We start from the raw sequence: 17,514 nt of genomic DNA, 5'->3' as shown, positions 1-17,514 counted from the left end.
AAAGAAAGTGAGGAGATTATTAAACACACGACCTTATTGAACCTATCATACTATGGTTAAGTAGGTGGGTGAGTGAGCTGTGACTCTGTGAGTACCTCTTTATTTCCAAAAGTTCCTATATAATCTATTGTATATTCACGTGACAAACACAAAATGGTGTCAAAAGCCACTTCAATTCATAGCTTTTCTAAACCAAAAGCTCCTTTTAATGAGTACCTTCTTGGCTTCTTCACTACTTGGATTCCAACATCATTTTCCCATTGATCCTCTCCTTTTATCATTTCTTTCCCTTTAGACCTTTCTCTTCATTAATAGTAGGAAAGGCAGTTTAATAATCATGGTTTCTCTCAAAAAAAAAGCTTCATTGAAATGTTATCCATGGGTTCTAATACAATAGCTGACTTCTTAGCCCAAAAGGTCCTACCCTGTGCCACAAGAACTATTGGCTTTCATTTCCTTAGCTATCTCAATTCTGTAGTTCAAACTCGGTCCTTATCAACTCTTTTAAAAGAAAATTTTTATACGACAAAGAAGAAGAAAAAAAAGTTGATACATGATTCTAACAGTTGAGAGTCTTTTTACTATAAATTATTTAAGGTTTTCCCTATCTAAAGCTTCCTATACCCTCAGTAGGCACTTGTACCCTTAAAAATTTCTTTTCACAGGTTTCCATTTTGATTGGTTTATCATTGTACAAAATTATTGAATTGATTTTGATGCCTTATAATATTAAACCCATTCAATTGCTAATACAAGAGGGTTTTCTTTTACCACGTGACAACATATATAGGTGGGAAATGCGAAACTTATGAACCAACAACTCAGCTTGCAGTGACCATTGAAGGATTGCTTAGTTGATCAAATCGCCAACTTTTTTTTAATGCCAATGTCACAGTTGAAAACTCCGTATCGTATATGTAATAATACCCACCTGGAGGTATAGTTTCCAATTTACTTAGCTGTGTCGAGTCAAAATTCAACAGAGAGACTAGAAGATAAGTAAATCAATGCCATGTTATATACAATTCCTAAGTTACCCATAAACACAAACCATTATTTTTTTCCTTAAATTCCTGCATTACCCTTTTTTACCCAAGAAATTTCCTAATTTACCCGAAAATGGAGATAATCAAAAGGGTATACTTTTGGTAAAAAAATAAAATGTGGTCCCCACACCACCCAAACCTCTTTATTCTCTAACTAACCACCGCACCAGCGATACGAACGTTGGCAAAACCTGTAAGTACCACTCATCCGACGTGGCATTTAATATAGAGCTTAAAAAGAACCAGAAAAAAGCGCTTTTAACTTATAGGCTGGATTTAATAAAGCGCTCGCGTCCTCAAGGAAAGTCCGACGAGCTTTTGTTGTCTTTTTTGGCGGGTAAAGCTTCATTACTGAAAAAAATATTTCCGAATTTCCCGCTCTTCCATGCGAGATGCAGAACAATCAAAGAATCCTAAGAACAGATATAGTATTAGGGTTTTCTAAATACGAAACGTTTAGGGTTCGACATGTTTTTGTGATAGAAGCTTGGACCATTCTTCCCCTGTTTCCTTCTCTAAGTCTGTAACGGTAGAAATGAAAAAGATTTAACGGTTCTCTTTAATATTTCTTTGTCATATTTGGTAAGAACTGTTAGGTTTTCTTAAGCTCTGTATTTGTCAAGGTCTTTGGGTTTTTGGAAGCTTAAGTTTTATTTTAGTGTTGCGATAGCTAGAGATGCCTTGGGTCCCGCTTGTATTTACTGCCAGTGATTCTGAGAAGTGAGAAGTTTCAGGATTCCTTTCTTCATCTTCAATATCTTCCTTTGAAGCTCTGAAGCCTGAAGGATACACACTCTCCTCCACTCCCTAAAAAAAAAAGAAGGAAATATCACACTCTTCTGACCTGTAAGGTATGAGTTTTAGTTCGAAACCGTGGTGAGAAATGGCGTCAGTGTAAGTTTTTGTCTTTATTTATATTTTTTTGGGTTGGGTTGTTGTTGTTAAGGTCACTAGGTTTCGTCTGTAGATTTGTGCGAGAGAAAGTAAGAGTTCTGTAGAGTGGCATTGTATGGGAAAATGGCGGTAAATTGTTCAATCATGAGAATGCATGAGCTTCCATGGGTAGATCTCTGAAAATGTATTTATGTTGTGCGACTTTCGGTTGGTTCGTGGAGTGGCATTTATTTTAATGCTGTGAATATTCTCTCTCCAAGAGCTGGAAAAGTCGCAGGTACTTAAGGCAATCTGCTTAGACCTTGTCGTTGTAGGATCAATAAGTACAAATCTATACTAGCGTTTGAGTGGGTTTGTGGTCAAGTGATAAATGCTTCTTCTTTCTTACTTTTCTATAGAAACACAAGTCTGTTTATCTCTGTATATTTTTGCAATCGTTTCAAACTTAGTTGGGTTTCTACTGTTTTAGGTCTGAAGGTTTGGGCCTCTGTTTTTGTTTCTTGCCCTGCATTGAGCGTTGGAGTACTGAATGAAGCCATTGTTTTGTCCAGTGATGAAGCTCTTTCAACTTTTGACTCTACCCCTCTTTTTCATATTCTCCATGGGCCAGCTTCCCTCACAGGACATCTTGGCTCTCCTTGAATTCAAGAAAGGAATTAAGCTTGATCCAACTGGTTTCATGCTAAGTTCTTGGAACGAGGAGTCCATTGACTTCAATGGTTGCCCATCTTCCTGGAATGGTATAGTCTGCAACGGTGGCAGTGTCGCTGGAGTTGTTCTTGACAATTTGAATCTCTCGGCAGATGCTGACTTGAGTGTATTTGCAAACCTTACCGAGCTCGTGAAACTCTCCATGGCAAACAATTCCATTGCGGGTAGATTCCCCAGTAATATAGCTGACTTCAAAAGCCTCGAGTTTCTGGATATCTCTAACAATTTGTTCTCCTCAACTATATCCCCGGATATTGGCAAATTACAGAGCTTAAGAAATCTCTCCTTAGCAGGAAACAACTTCTCTGGAATGATACCAGATTCAATCAGCGGGCTAACTTCTCTTCAGTCTTTGGATTTAAGCCACAACTCTTTTTCTGGTTCATTGCCCTCATCTTTGGCAAAGCTAAACAATTTGGTGTATCTTAATATCTCAAACAATGGGTTTGTGAAGACTATTCCAACCGGGTTTGAGCAAATTCCAAAGCTTGAGGTTCTTGATTTGCACGGAAATAAGTTTGAGGGCCATCTGGATGAGAAGTTCTTTCTTCTAGCAAATGTTGTTTATGTTGATTTTAGTGGAAATCTCCTCACCAGTTCTAGTTCACAGCAGAAAAAGTTTCTTCCTGTTATTTCTGAGAGTATAAAGTATTTGGATCTGAGCAACAATCAGTTTACTGGGTCACTAGTTGATAGTGGTGAGCTTCCAATATTTGGAAGCTTGAAGGTGTTGGATCTCAGTAACAATCAGCTCTCTGGGGAGTTACCTGAATTTAATTTCGTGTATGAACTCGAGGTTCTCAGGCTTGCGAATAACAGATTTACAGGGTTTGTACCTACTGGTCTTCTGAAAGGAGATTCTTTAGTTCTGACCGAACTGGATTTGAGTGGCAACAATCTGTCAGGTACTTTGAAAACCATTTTTTCATTTTATCCTTCCGTTGTTTGGGGTTCTTTTTCATAAGAGATAATGGTGTCCTTTGTGGTTGAATAAATTGTTTGTTTTGTGCTAGAGTTTGTTTATCCATCTTTTTTCCCAGCATTCTCATTTTTTTTTTGTAGACAAATATAATAAATTATGCCTGCATGCACTTCCACTTTTATACTCGTGCATATGATGTTGTTGTCTTCTGATATGCCTTGAGGTTTGGAAAGACTCATATATGCTTTTGGCTTATCTTGGTAGGTTTCCTTGAAATTACTTCTCAAAATTGTAGTTAATTCTGTAGACTCTCTTATCCTGTCTGGCTTGTTATGTGTTATTAATGTTTCAGGGCCCATTAGTATGATCACAGCAACAAACTTGCGCATACTTAATCTTGCCTCAAATGGAATCACTGGGGAACTTCCCTTACTGATTGGAAGCTGCACTGTACTAGATTTATCAAAAAACCAATTCACAGGAAATTTATCTCGAATGGTGAAATGGGGGAATGACATTGAATTCCTTGATCTCGGCCAGAATCACTTGAGTGGGTCTATCCCTGATGTAACTTCACAATTTTTGAGGCTAAATTACCTTAACCTATCATACAATTCTCTGGGTAATTCTTTGCCAAGAGTTCTGTTACAGTACCCTAAGCTTACTGTCCTTGACCTGAGTTTCAACCAGTTCAAAGGTCCTCTTCTGACTAACCTGCTGACGCTGCCCACATTGCAAGAACTTCATCTTGGAAACAACTTTCTTAGTGGGAATATTAAGTTCTCCCCTTCTCTTACAGAACATAGTCTTCAAGTTCTTGATCTTTCTCACAACCACTTTGATGGTTATTTCCCTGACCAATTTGGGTCCTTGACTAGCCTTCAAGTGCTTGACCTTGCTGGAAATAATTTCTCTGGTTCTCTGCCTTCTTCCATGCATGGTCTGAGTTCCCTAACTTCGTTAGATATATCACAAAACGGTTTTACGGGCACTCTGCCACAAAACCTATCTAGCACCCTTCAGAGTTTCAATGCATCACACAATGATCTCACTGGAATTGTCCCAGAGAACCTGCGGAAGTTCCCAGATTCTTCATTCCATCCTGGGAATCAAAGACTGCAACTTCCAAATGTACCTCTTGGATCAAGCAATTCTGCATCTGGGAATCCCTCTAGAAAACCAATGAAAACAGCCATCAAAATTGTAGTGATAGTAACATGTGTGGTTGCCATAGTCATTCTGATTCTGGTTGCTATCTTGATATCTTACATTTGGATATCAAGGAGACCTCCTCCGGAACCAACTACAAGAAAAAACATCTCTAGAAGAGGCCCATCAATTCCGGCTGGTTCCAATGGAAGAAGCAGTGTTGGTGCATTGGTTGTTTCCGCTGAAGATCTTGTAGCATCAAGAAAGGGATCCTCATCTGAGGTAATCAGTCCAGACGAGAAAATGGCTGTGGTTACTGGTTTCTCACCATCAAAGAACAGTCAGCTATCATGGTCACCAGATTCTGGTGATTCATTTGCTGTAGAAAACTTGGCAAGGCTGGATGTGAGGTCACCTGATCAATTGGCAGGTGATTTGTATTTCCTTGATGATACAGTCACCTTGACTCCAGAGGAACTCTCCAGGGCACCAGCAGAGGTGTTGGGAAGAAGCAGCCATGGAACTTCATATAGAGCAACCCTGGATAATGGGATGTTCTTGACTGTGAAGTGGTTGAGAGAAGGGGTTGCAAAGCAGAGAAAGGAATTTGCGAAGGAGGCTAAGAAGTTTGCTAACATCAGGCACCCCAATGTTGTTGGTTTGCGAGGGTATTATTGGGGACCCACTCAGCATGAAAAGCTCATTCTTTCAGATTATATCTCGCCTGGGAACCTAGCAAGCTTTCTTTACGGTAATCTCTCTCTCTCTCTCTCTCTCTCTCTCTCTCTCTCTCTCTCTCTCTCTCTCTCTCTCTCTCTCTCTCTCTCTCTCTCTCCCCCTCCCCCCATCCCCCCCCCCCTGGTCTATAACACTTTCCTCACACAAGTATTACAACCATTAGAAATTGTCTGTCAATTTACCTTTCCCTGCGCACTTCTGGTTGTTTAAATGAAAGTGAACTTCTACATTCAGTTACTGTTGTGCATTAGATATTGTCTGTCAATTTAACTTTCCCTGCGCACTTCTGGTTGTTTGAATGAAAGTGAACTTCTACATTCAGTTACTGTTGTGCTGCTGGTTAACGCATTGATGATCTATCTTTGTACTGATATGCATAGATCATGGATGAAATAACCTTTTAACTACGGTACCAGACTTTATTTAAATTCAGATGGTCTTTTCACCATGGTCATAGAAAAAGGTGGTTGATTGCAAGCTTAGGAGCATCTGAGTGGAACGTTTCTCATTAGTTATTGAACATTTCTCCTTATATCCAGAATGGCCTTAAACAGAGCTGATTGGAAGGCAAGAATCCATGTAGCCGACCCCATTTAGTTGGGACAAGGCTTCTTGTTGTTTGACATCTGCCCTTGCACCTATTCAATGCCTAGTTTCATCTAATATTCTTTCTTCCCCCACTATTTCTCTTGGTGGCATGTGGTTAATTCAAACTTAATCATTAAAGATAAATCAGAGAGTAAAAGCCACTTTTGACCTTTAGCAAGGTATTGTTTCTCATTGGTTGTCTTTATCCTTATATCTGTTTTATCTAATTCTGATTAGGCCTTGTTTTTGCACTGCCCAAGTCTCACTAAATGCTTGCCTGAAATGTCATCTTGAATGGCAGAACTGCATGAATGCCATGTAAATTTGGTTTCGATTTTGTCTTGAAAAAGTTAAAAGGTGATTGTAAAGTATGATTCAGTTATGATACTATATGCGTATCTGGACTTTTCGAACACTGGAATGACCTCCAGATTGCCGGAGGATGCTCCTAGTAGACATTTCAAAGTTCTAAATCAGTCAATTTGCCTTGTTAGACAAATGCCCTTCCTGGACTCTACATGTTGTCATTGTTTTAATGGTGGTCTAAACATTGATGCAACAGTACTTGTGAGCCGTGGTGATGGATTATTAATAGTTCTCCTTTGCAAATTAACATAATCTGTTGACAAAATGTAGGAAATGTTATTACTTATGATTTTGACAGTTGATATATATACATAATATATGTGTTATCTATGATCCGAATTCTTGTACCTTTTAAAGAATAACCTGTGCCGATATATTTTGGTGGACCCAAATGACCCGCTTTCTGAGATTTGTGATGGAGCAAAAGGCTTGGGCTGATGGGTTGATTCTCTTACCCGATTGAAACTCTATATATATATGTACCTTGTGCTGTCTATTGAGATTCGGGGGTTTTTGCCTCAGGGTTTGTGTGAGAACATTGTTACGCTGTTTTGGCGATTGGTGAGAGATCTTAGTTGTAATCTTCTTCCATACCTAGTGAAGTTCTTCGCCCGTGAATGTAGCAGTGTTGGTTTGTGAACCGTGTTAGATCTTTTTGTTGCATTGATTTGTTTCCGTTTCTTTTTGTGATTTCTTGGTGTTTGACCAGACAAAATGTAATGTAAGTAACCATTCTTTCTTGTCCTCCATTGCTGAGTGATGCCTCTCTAGTACACTTGATAAAGAATTGCTTCATTATAATGCCAACCAAATGGTTAGTCTTTCTGTTTTGTACTGAATTTCTGCTTGTTGTGTAAAAATTTTCATTCGTGTCTTCATCTATGATTTGACTTTTCAGATCGTCCAGGAAAGAAAGGTCAACTCTCATGGGTCCAACGGCTCAAAATAGCTGTAGATGTTGCACGTGGCCTTAACTACCTCCATTTTGACCGTGCAGTCCCACATGGTAATCTGAAAGCAACAAATATACTCTTAGATGGGTCTGACCTTAATGCCCGTGTTGCAGATTACTGCCTTCACCGCCTCATGACCCAGGCAGGCACCATTGAACAAATCCTCGATGCAGGAGTTTTAGGATACCGTGCACCAGAGTTAGCTGCAGCAAAGAAGCCATCCCCTTCCTTCAAGTCGGACATCTATGCATTTGGGGTAATATTGTTGGAACTTTTGACAGGGAGGTGTGCTGGAGATGTAGTTTCTGGTGAGGATGGTGGGGTTGATCTGATAGATTGGGTTCGTTTGAGGGTTGCAGATGGACATGGTTCAGATTGTTTTGATGCTATTTTGAGTGCAGAAATGGGGTTCCCAGCAGTTGAAAAAGGAATGAAGGAGTTGTTAGAAATAGCTCTGAGATGTATCCGTCCTGTTTCAGAGAGACCGGGGATAAAGTCTGTGTACGAGGATCTCTCCTCTATATAAGCCCCATTATTCAACAGGACTTACATGCCTTAGACAGTCTGTCCTAGTCTGTCTTCTCTCCCACCCTTTTTCTTTCCCTGTTTTCTTCCTAATGGGTAATGCTAAGCTTTTTTGGCAGTTTATGTAAAGGGTCTTGTGTGTAGGTTGTATCCCAAGCTCACTGGTTGACCATTTTGTGCAACTGGGCTATGCTGCGGTTGATCCATATGTTCCAGTTGATTGGCAATTTCATATTGAGCTTTGACTAACAGGTACACAGATTGAATATTCCATTGACAGTGCGAGTATGGTCAATTGACATCTGAAGTTATGGTTAAAATGAGCCAGTCTGCTTGATTGTTTGATTGTGGGCACATCTAACTCTTCATCCTGTAATGCAACATGTAAACGCAACAAGATGGCAAATTGTTGCACGCTAACTCTGTATGCTCTACGTTGTGTAATGCTCAATGTGATATGGCTGTTGCTATTAGATTAAGACAGTGCAAGTGATGGTAGATACAGAGGTGCTACAACAGAAAAGAAGATTGAATTTGATCATCCTTGAGCAAGGGAAGATATGCCAGTACAAGGATGTGCTCAAGAATGAGATTGGGCATTCTTTACACTGACAAGAGCTTTAGTTTGAGCAATTTTACTTGGTAGTAATTAGTGGCCTCTACATTTTGATACGCTTTGTTGAGTATATCACGTCCATATCAAGAAGCTGCTCCTGTTCCCGATGAACTTTGGGTCTTCCTGTCCTCAGTTTCTGCAGATGTTGAAGCTTATAATTGTTGCTTATATTTACAAATGATGCAGTCAGTGTGAGCGTTCCAACCTTCTCTCTTCCCTGGTTGATCTGGCTTGCCTTATTTTGCTCTATTGCCAGACCTGAATCCAACACTTGAAGTGCCAAAATGTCTGTTTCGGTTTGAACTTAACCCAAGTTGACTGGTCTGTTCAGCTCAGACTGCTAAGACAATCAAAGGCTTTAACTCTCAAGCAAAGTATGCAAAATCTGCAAGTGAAAGCACAGGCAGGTAATACTCTCATTGTCCAGTGTGTCATGGTACGCTCTCACAGGGTTGGGGTACAAATAATAATTACTAAGTAAGCTGAGAGCATGAGCTGTAGGAACACTTTGGACAATAGTATGACTCTGAAGAGGTCCAGAAAATGGCAGCGAAAAAAGGGGAAATTGCACGCTGCAAGGACGAAAAATAATATTATACGTTAGAGAAACACCTTGGCTTACGGTTGAGGGATGGGGGGTTTTCCTGGCTGGATGGCACTGGCAAGGTTCGATCACTCCATCGGCAGAGCACATGTGCCTTTGTAGTACTTATATTCAAGGTTTAAAGTATTCCACAATACCATACGATACTAGTCGATCCGTATCCATATTTAACTCAAACGATACGATACATCTCGATATGTTTCTCTATTGAACTATTTTAAAATACATTAGCTAGAACGATATAATACTTGATACGACACGATTTGTCTCTTAAAATTGCCTAACCGATATGATATTCGATACCAATACTTTTAAACCTTGCTTATATTATGTGGAATTCACGTGAGACCCATTAGGATAAAATTTAAATTATTTTATTAGTTTTAATCATGGTCCCACATAATGTGAGAAAAGTGTCAGAAAAATACAACGGAGAAGTGATCCACATACTCGGTATTAGGAGGTGAAAGGGAAATAGAAAGATAGAGTCTGCAAGGGAGGGAGGAAGAATTGAGTAGAGGTCATCTTCCTGTCAGATAGAGGTCTCTGGCTCTTGTTCCCCTCAAACTTCAAACTGTGTAATAAGGATGAGTTTATCCTTGAAAGTTAATAAAATGTGTCAAAGGTGTCAATACTGGGTTGGTAGAGTGGTAAGATCCATACTTCTCAGTGGAGAGGTCATAGGTTCGACCCTTACGGATGACAAGCATTCTCTTGAGGATGTAATCAAGGTGCTTGCAAACTGACCCAGATCAACTTCAGATACCTAACAAAAAACAAAAAAAAAGTGTCAAAGCTGAAATTTCTAACTAATAAATTTAGAAATTTCACACGTGCTCATCCCTACTATATAATGAGAATTTAGATTATTTATTTGTCAGAGGAGCACTAACATTTTTTACAACACAAGCCCATGTGATACTTGCCATGGGGTCTAGTTTTGAATTATTTTATCATATTTAGATGTGGGACTTATATTAAAAAGATAGGTAAATTATTAGGAAGTAGAAAATATAGCTAACTCAATTATAGATAAATTATTAAAATTATTTGAAATAAAGCATAGGCTAAAATTGTACGTTAAATTTATTAACATTTAAAACATTAAAAATTATGAATAATGATTACTAAATTTAATTACAAATTATTAAGAAAACAATTTTAAGGTTAAAAAAAAAAAAAGAAGTAGCAGAAAGAATTATCAAAAGATTGAGTAAACCAAATGGTCCAAGTGGTAGGCTTGATCAAAGTGGTTCGGTATCAAATCCTTGTGGATGCAAAAAATCCTCACTGGGAGACTCACCCACCACAATCAGGTGTGCGATGCGGGTCGAACCACTGGTTGGGAGACTCACCCACCACAATCAGGTGTGCGATGCGGGTCGAACCACTGGTTTATAAACCGAGGTAGGCCAAAAAAAAAAAAAAAATTGAGTAAACACCCACCACTGGTTTATAAACCGAGGTAGGCAAAAAAAAAAAAAAAAAAAAAATTTGAGTAAACACCCAAAAAAAATAAAATTGGTAAAGGTTGAAAATCCTAGTACCTAAAGATCGGAATCGGTTATGCAAAGCTCGAGCTGATCATGGCGGCAAAGCTGCGTGGTCCATGACTACCTATGTCTGAATTACCCTTCGTATCCCTGTGGACTTCCCCAGATCGCTTCCCTCTCCCCAGGGGTTTAATAGGAAAATAATCGTGTTTTGGCCTACGAGTCTACGACAAAGGTCAAGAAAAAAGAAAGAACGAAGTACACTTCCTTTGTTCGCTCTGCATAAAAAACAAGAGAAATTTTAAGCATTTTCTTCGCCAGGGTAAATTGGTGTGAAGCATCAATGGCGATTTCAAGAGCGAAATCCCTGCAAGCTCTGTCGAATCTTAACTCAACGGTCAAACATTATTTCTTCCGATCATCTTTACTTCGCAGATTCTCTTCGTCCGACGTTTCTCCTCTGCTGGAGGCAAGTTTTAATCTTAACCTCAGAAGTTCATAATCATGTCTTGTGGTATGAACATTTGGAAGTTAATAAACTTAGTTTATATTTAATTTAGCTGTAATTCGGAACTTCAATTTACTCGTTTGATACACTGCAGAGGATTGGATTTATAGGACTTGGCAATATGGGATTCCATATGGCGAATAATCTAGTTAACGCTGGATACCAAGTCTGCGTGCATGACATGTAATTGTATTTAGATTCTTTTGGTCTCAGCTTTCTGGCTTGTCTAGACTACAGTGAACTGAAAGTCGTTCAAAATTTACGGATGTTTGCTTCTATTTATACGGAGCCGGTCTTGTTTTGCAGCAACGTTAGTACTATGGAGAAGTTCTCAGATAAGGGAGTTCTCACCAAAAGAACACCTTTTGAGGTTGCAGAAACGAGCGATGTTGTGATCACAATGTTGCCTTCATCTTCTCATGTAAGTTCTCTTATTTTCTACCGCGATCCCGTTCTCTTTGATGCTTGGTTTTTGCATCTTTTGCTTTTTCTCCATGTTTCATTGATTAAACTTTGTTGTTTTCGGAATGAAAATTTTGCTTTTTGCTTAATTTGAACACAATTATATTTACGTTTTGGATGCAAAAGTTTTATGACAATTGCTGTGAGATTTCATTTGTCATAGATGTTGGTAAAATATTTTCTCTGACACTGAATGAACACTTTTTTTTTGGGAGCAGGTGCTGGATGTTTTCACTGGAAAAAATGGTCTGCTTCAGGGAGGGAATCCCCTCACACCATGGTTATTTGTAGATTCATCTACAATTGATCCTCAAACTTCAAGAAGACTTTCTGCGACTGTTTCTAGTTGTGCCCTAAAAGAAAAGAAAGGTTTCACCCATTGAAAAGTTATAATTTGGGGCATCTTACTTTTTTTTTTATTCTTTTATTATCAATTTTCATTTTTAGTTTATTGTTACAGATTTTAATCATGATCAATACCTGACCGTATCAGTGCTATCTCATTGTTAGATAATTTTATATTTCCATTGATGCATGCATTCATAAAAACATGGGTTGCATTTTGTAGGTAAAAAAATTTATAAACTGATCGAACCTCCTAAGATCAATTAAGGATGTTTTTATATAGGTTGTGGAGGTTCCCCTACCTTGTTGGATGCCCCTGTTTCTGGAGGTGTTCTTGGTGCAGAAGCTGGGACTCTTACTTTTATGGTTAGAATTTTTCACCAAATCTTATTCAAGTAGACAATTTTTGAATTTTTTATTCTAGTTTTTTGTATGGACATTTCTAGTATCTACTACAGAGCTTCCTTGTATACACAATGTTTCATTACGGTATTAGAAGTGATATTTTCACGACCTTTCCTGCTTTTTATTGTTGAATTCATCAGAAATGCTGTTTTCTTTTTGTGGATTGGGGGTGGGGGAGGTTGCTCTGATACAAGGTTAGGCCTGGGTGTTCAACCCGATCCAGGCCCCATTATTTTCAGAAGATTTATAATTGTGGAAATATGTTGTCAGTTTAAAACTGATACCATATGGGAGGCTTCACATCTTAATGATGATCTAAGCCTCTAAGAAGTGCAAAGGAATTGCAGCAGACCGTCCATGATCATGCTAGCTTGGAGTTAACCCTGCCCATCTTCAGATGTTTAGTATCTGAGGGGATATGCACTCTTTTATTGATTTATGACATAAAGATATGCCATGGCTTAACGAATTTGTGTTTGAGATTGGAATAAAAAGTTAAAAAACTAATCCTCTTGGCGCTGTAGAACTAAAGATCAAGAGATGATTTCCTATACAGGTTGGTGGCATGCAGGAAGCTTATCTGCGTGCAAAACCCTTATTTCTCTCAATGGGGAAAAACGCAATTTACTGTGGCGGGACTGGAAATGGTGCTGTAAGTTTCCTTAAAATCTTCCTTGTATCAATTACTATTATCACTACTGGTGTCCTATTACTGTTAGTAAAACTTGTGTTGTTATTATTGTTTTGTTTGTTTGGCTTTAATCTCTATACTTTCTAATAGTAAGGGGAATACTAATCCATCCAAATCTCCCACTTTGGTTTGTGCTTCTGTGGAGCTTTATAGTAATTTTAGATGTTGATTTTGACCTGATATTCTGCAGTTGAGGAATAATGTTTGTTAGGATAGCTGAGGACTGGTGGTGTCCTGAATCCTGGTACACTCTTACTAGCTTTATTTAAAGTAGTTCGGTGGAACAGAATTTGAGTTGTCGATCCCTTTTTGTTAGCATATGGCTTAGTTTAATTGAGTAATTTGTCTCCAGGCTTTCTACATGATAATGTCTTGGTATGATTGGTTCGTCTCTCTTTTTCCTTTTTTAATTTTAAACTTAGGTACATTGCAGTTGTTTGCTCTGAGGCCATACCATAGACTATCCATTCAAGTGCATTTTTTCATTTGCATTTCAGATGCCTATGACAGTTGTGTATCTTGTCGCTGATCTCACATTCAGTGGTCTAAATTTTTGTTCAGGCTATACGACTATTCCACTTTATTCCAGTTTGTTCAATCATTTTGTAATCCTTGGTTTCCAAATTTCTTCAATTAATTTTTTCAATTCTCTGCGGGTTTCCTGAAAGTTACCGAACATCAATTCTACAGTTTGGGAACCAAAGTTTGTACTGAATCAAAGTTTAAGAACATTGGACAATATTTGACATTGCTTATATATCAAATCTTTCAAGGCATCTAAATGGCTCCTCCAAAATGTATACACCGTTGACCAATATGACATCTATTCAGACAAACAGGATGATGGCAATGCAAATTTCTAATAAATAAGGATGTGAAACTGGCAAAAAAAATTCTGCAAAAAAAATGGCAAAAACTAAAATAAGAAAGAACAGTAGTCATAATGCATATGAAATTTTCCTTGGAGTCCTATATTTGGTTTAAATGTGGCCATGATGTGGGGTACTTTGGCTGTCTTTCAAAGGTGTTTGTTTCCCTTTCAAAAATCCAACAGGCAACATGTGAAAGAAAGTTACGAAACCATTGTCATCTATCTAAAGGGCTGATGATACTTTGTCTCTCAGAGGTACTGACTGTGATGCCTTTTGGCACACTTTGTTTATTAGGCAGCGAAGATCTGTAATAATTTAGCTATGGCTGTAAGCATGCTCGGTGTGTCAGAAGCACTTTCACTTGGTCAGTCTCTGGGAATTACAGCTAGTACATTAACCAAGATATTCAACTCATCAAGTGCACGGTGCTGGAGTAGGTAGTGAAACTCTTCCTTTTAAGTCGATTCTACTCACTGCTTTTTAAGCTGCACCATAAAATTAGTAACTACTCTTCTTTTTAACCACCTAAATTATAAGCTCCTGTTTTCTACAGTTGCAGAAGTCCATCTTCTGTTGATTCTATAATTTAATCAAAAATTGACAGCTTTGCACAAGAAGTTAAAAATTTTGAGTTCTTGTGAGTCTGATGTTTTAGCTTGTGGACAATATTCCATATCTTAAAATTGCTTCCTAATTAAACCTTTCAAATAGTTTGCTAGTAGTGACACAGAATAGAAATAAGTGGGTTCCCCCCCCCCTCCCACCCCAACCCAACCCACTAAAAAAAAAGGGAAAAGGAAAACGAAAAAAAAAAAAAAAGGTTCAACTTTCTTTGGGATAGATGATCCTTGCGAGGACAAGATTCTAACATGTCCTAGAAATCTTCTTGTAATTTTCACCTGATTCAGGACAATCTAAAATGATTACTTTTTGTGCTTGGGACTATATGTGTCATTATTTTTGTGACGCTGGATAACTTTTCAAGTATTGCCTTTGTTGATGTACTATCAAAAGACTGCTACGTTGAAATTATTATTGGTCTTCTGACATGCTTAAAAATGTAGTGACAGTTACAACCCAGTTCCTGGAGTGATGGAAGGGGTACCTGCTTCAAGAAATTATAATGGTGGATTTTCCTCTAAGCTCATGGTGGGTTGCTCAAGATTGCTTCTTGTATGGCTATCAAAATTCTAATTTTAAGTAATAGTGATCTACTTCATGAATCTCTGATTTCTAGGCATTTTTAGCTTAACCTTCCTTGGATCTATGTCTGTGGTAATCTAGTTGCATTTAGATTGAAGGATTTGGGTTCTGAATGCAAGTGCATGGACTTCTAATACTGAAGTGAGTCCTCATTTCCAGAAGGGAGAATTTTTTTAAAAAAAAATTTAAATCTCCTTTATAACTTGATCGTAAGCTGTTATCCTTTAAATGTTATCTTCTGAACTAGAGTTGCTGTGTTGAAATTTCCATGGATCATTCTACTTTGGTTCTTGTCAGACAACATCTGCTTTGTCCATAATTTTCGTCTGTTTCATTCATTTTTACCTGTTTCTTAGTTTGTTGCTGTTAAAATCTTTTGCTCAGTGAAATAATAACTGAACACCTACTTTTAAGGAGAATATAACTCAAAATTGTAGAACAAACACTCTTTGATTTTTTTTCCTCATACATCATTTGGTTCTAAGTTGATTAAGAATGTGAAAGATGATTTTTCTATATGATGCAGGCAAAAGATCTAAATCTTGCTGTAGCATCAGCTGAAGAAGTCAGTTTCAAGTGCCCCATGACATCTGAAGCACAAGCAATGTGAGCTTTCTTCTCTCAGATGAATGATATCTGGATCTATTAACACTGTTCTATAAATATAGATATGTTTTTCGAAGAAACATAATTGGCTAGCATACACATACTGCTTCCTGTTAATAAAGTGTGAGCCCCTGTGTTTTCTGTGTGCTGCCTTCTAAAATTTTCTTACATGTATATTCTTCTTAAACTTCACCTTCTCAAATTTCACCCCACTGCATTGATGTATAGACCTTGCCTTTCCCCTAGCACCTTCCACACTACAAGGCTAACTTTGCTGATTATAATTTTCTCTGAGTTTAACATATAAAAATTCAAAAATAAGACTAAGAGCAAAAGCTTCAAAAAAGATTAATTCCTCCTTTCCTAATTCATCATTGATCCAACATGGTGAATCTTTCTACTTTCCAAGATGTAATGCATGTGGGGTATCAACAACTGTGATATCATAGTAGTAGCTATGAGCCTATGATGATTGGTGATTATGGTAAATTAGGCTCCCAATCCCCCCCCTTTTTTTGATGCTCTTTTTTGATATTTCTTTTCTTGGAGTTGACCCAATGATATTTAGGTGATGGAGCTGTTTGGGGTGATTGGTTTTATGACCTCGGGACATTTAATTTTTTAACATGAGCCCCCTTCATGTTTGTACATAGTTCATTAAAAAAAGTTGTACACCTCAACTGTCAGAAGACACTGAATTTCCTTTTTGAGTTTCTGGTGCAGATATATGGGTCTTTGCAAGGAAGGTCATGAATCTGAGGACTTCTCTTGTGCTTTCCGCCACTTCTACTCCGGCAAAGACGAGATTTAAGTTGATGGTTAAAGCAATCATTCTGTAGGTTCTGTAAAGATGCCAACATATCCGAAGACTTGCGTTTTCTGCTGCTGTTGAGCAATGACATGCTTCAGCTTTGTCAGTTGGAAGCAACAGCTCTTGGAGAAGCTAAGGATTAGACAGCTTTGATCATCTGGTTGTCCCATCCTCAACTCACTGTAATTGGACTTTACACTCCCTCCCCCCCCCCCAAAAAAAAAAAATCACTGTAATTGGACCGGGTTGTTTCCTAAGAATGATAGGACACTCGGGTTTGACTGGATTTGTCAAATGCATTTTAGTTGTTTTTCTGTGCTCCGAAAATGATAGAAGGTCCAGAACGGTTGTCATTACCAAACGTGCTCTAAGGCGACACGCCGACACCACCAAGGTGCCTGAGCGATGGCTGCACAACTAAACAGTTTTAACATTCTTGTTGAAACATGGATGCTGTGTTAGTCCCTAGAAATAATGGTACTGGTAATAAATCAATTTCAAATTAAGGAGAAAACTCCTCACAAGTCACAACCACGGGTTAAACTGTCTCGAGCTTGCCCAGAGATAATAAATGTGAAACACAAAGATGTCGAGATGAACTCGGCTTGGAGCAATTACAAAATGGTCAGTATGGACGAATTGTATTTCTGAAACCTACGGGGACAGATTTGACCTTATGAACTTGTTACGATTTTGCTTTTATGTGGTTGGAAATACGGCGGGTGTTTTGTTTGGGAGTATCCCAGCAGGTGTAGTTAAGAAGAGCTTTTTGAATGTTAAGGGTCTGGCTTATCCTGGGGAAAGTGTGACCAGGATAATCTTTTGTTGCTGTTTTGCCGTTCTTCAATGAAATTTGGTTGTTTTTCATAAAAAGAAAATTTTACAAAATGGTATGTCTCAAAAGGCACATCAATCATATACACTCAGAAACCATACCTTCATTGACACTCAACTTCCTCAACCAAATATAAAAAGCTAATGCATTCGATAGAGTTTTCCTCTACCA

At 38.2% G+C, this 17,514-nt stretch overlaps 2 protein-coding genes across 6 annotated transcripts; both read left to right on the top strand.

The window, feature by feature from the left end:
• The first annotated feature begins 1,427 nt into the window (after positions 1–1,427).
• GHR1 (Leucine-rich receptor-like protein kinase family protein) lies at positions 1,428–9,164 on the top strand. 5 transcript variants are annotated; one of them, XM_089146073.1, is made up of 4 exons: positions 1,428–1,628; positions 2,410–3,556; positions 3,926–5,473; positions 7,313–9,164. In XM_089146073.1, the coding sequence occupies exons 2-4, from the start codon at positions 2,470–2,472 to the stop codon at positions 7,891–7,893; spliced, it is 3,216 nt and encodes a 1,071-aa protein (XP_089002199.1). In that variant the 5' UTR covers positions 1,428–1,628; positions 2,410–2,469; the 3' UTR covers positions 7,894–9,164. The 5 variants fall into 5 exon arrangements, with proteins under 5 accessions (XP_089002199.1, XP_089002197.1, XP_089002196.1 ...); XM_089146071.1 differs by having other exon boundaries at positions 1,428–1,897; XM_089146070.1 differs by having other exon boundaries at positions 1,428–1,940.
• Positions 9,165–10,841: 1,677 nt separating this feature from the next.
• Positions 10,842–17,190, top strand: LOC149025858 (6-phosphogluconate dehydrogenase family protein). Its single transcript, XM_089146068.1, has 10 exons — positions 10,842–11,074; positions 11,208–11,296; positions 11,420–11,534; positions 11,794–11,944; positions 12,204–12,286; positions 12,882–12,977; positions 14,183–14,325; positions 14,953–15,037; positions 15,618–15,697; positions 16,421–17,190. Exons 1-10 carry the CDS (start codon positions 10,949–10,951, stop codon positions 16,506–16,508), a joined length of 1,056 nt encoding a protein of 351 aa, XP_089002194.1. The 5' UTR covers positions 10,842–10,948; the 3' UTR covers positions 16,509–17,190.
• Positions 17,191–17,514: the final 324 nt, after the last annotated feature.

This window comes from Hakea prostrata, chromosome 2 (genome assembly GCF_041222555.1).
Source record: "Hakea prostrata isolate BN-2017 chromosome 2, UWA_Hpros_2, whole genome shotgun sequence".
Taxonomy (NCBI): Eukaryota; Viridiplantae; Streptophyta; class Magnoliopsida; order Proteales; family Proteaceae; genus Hakea; species Hakea prostrata.
Note: the sequence above shows the minus strand (reverse complement) of the source record. Positions and strands in the feature narration are given on the sequence as shown.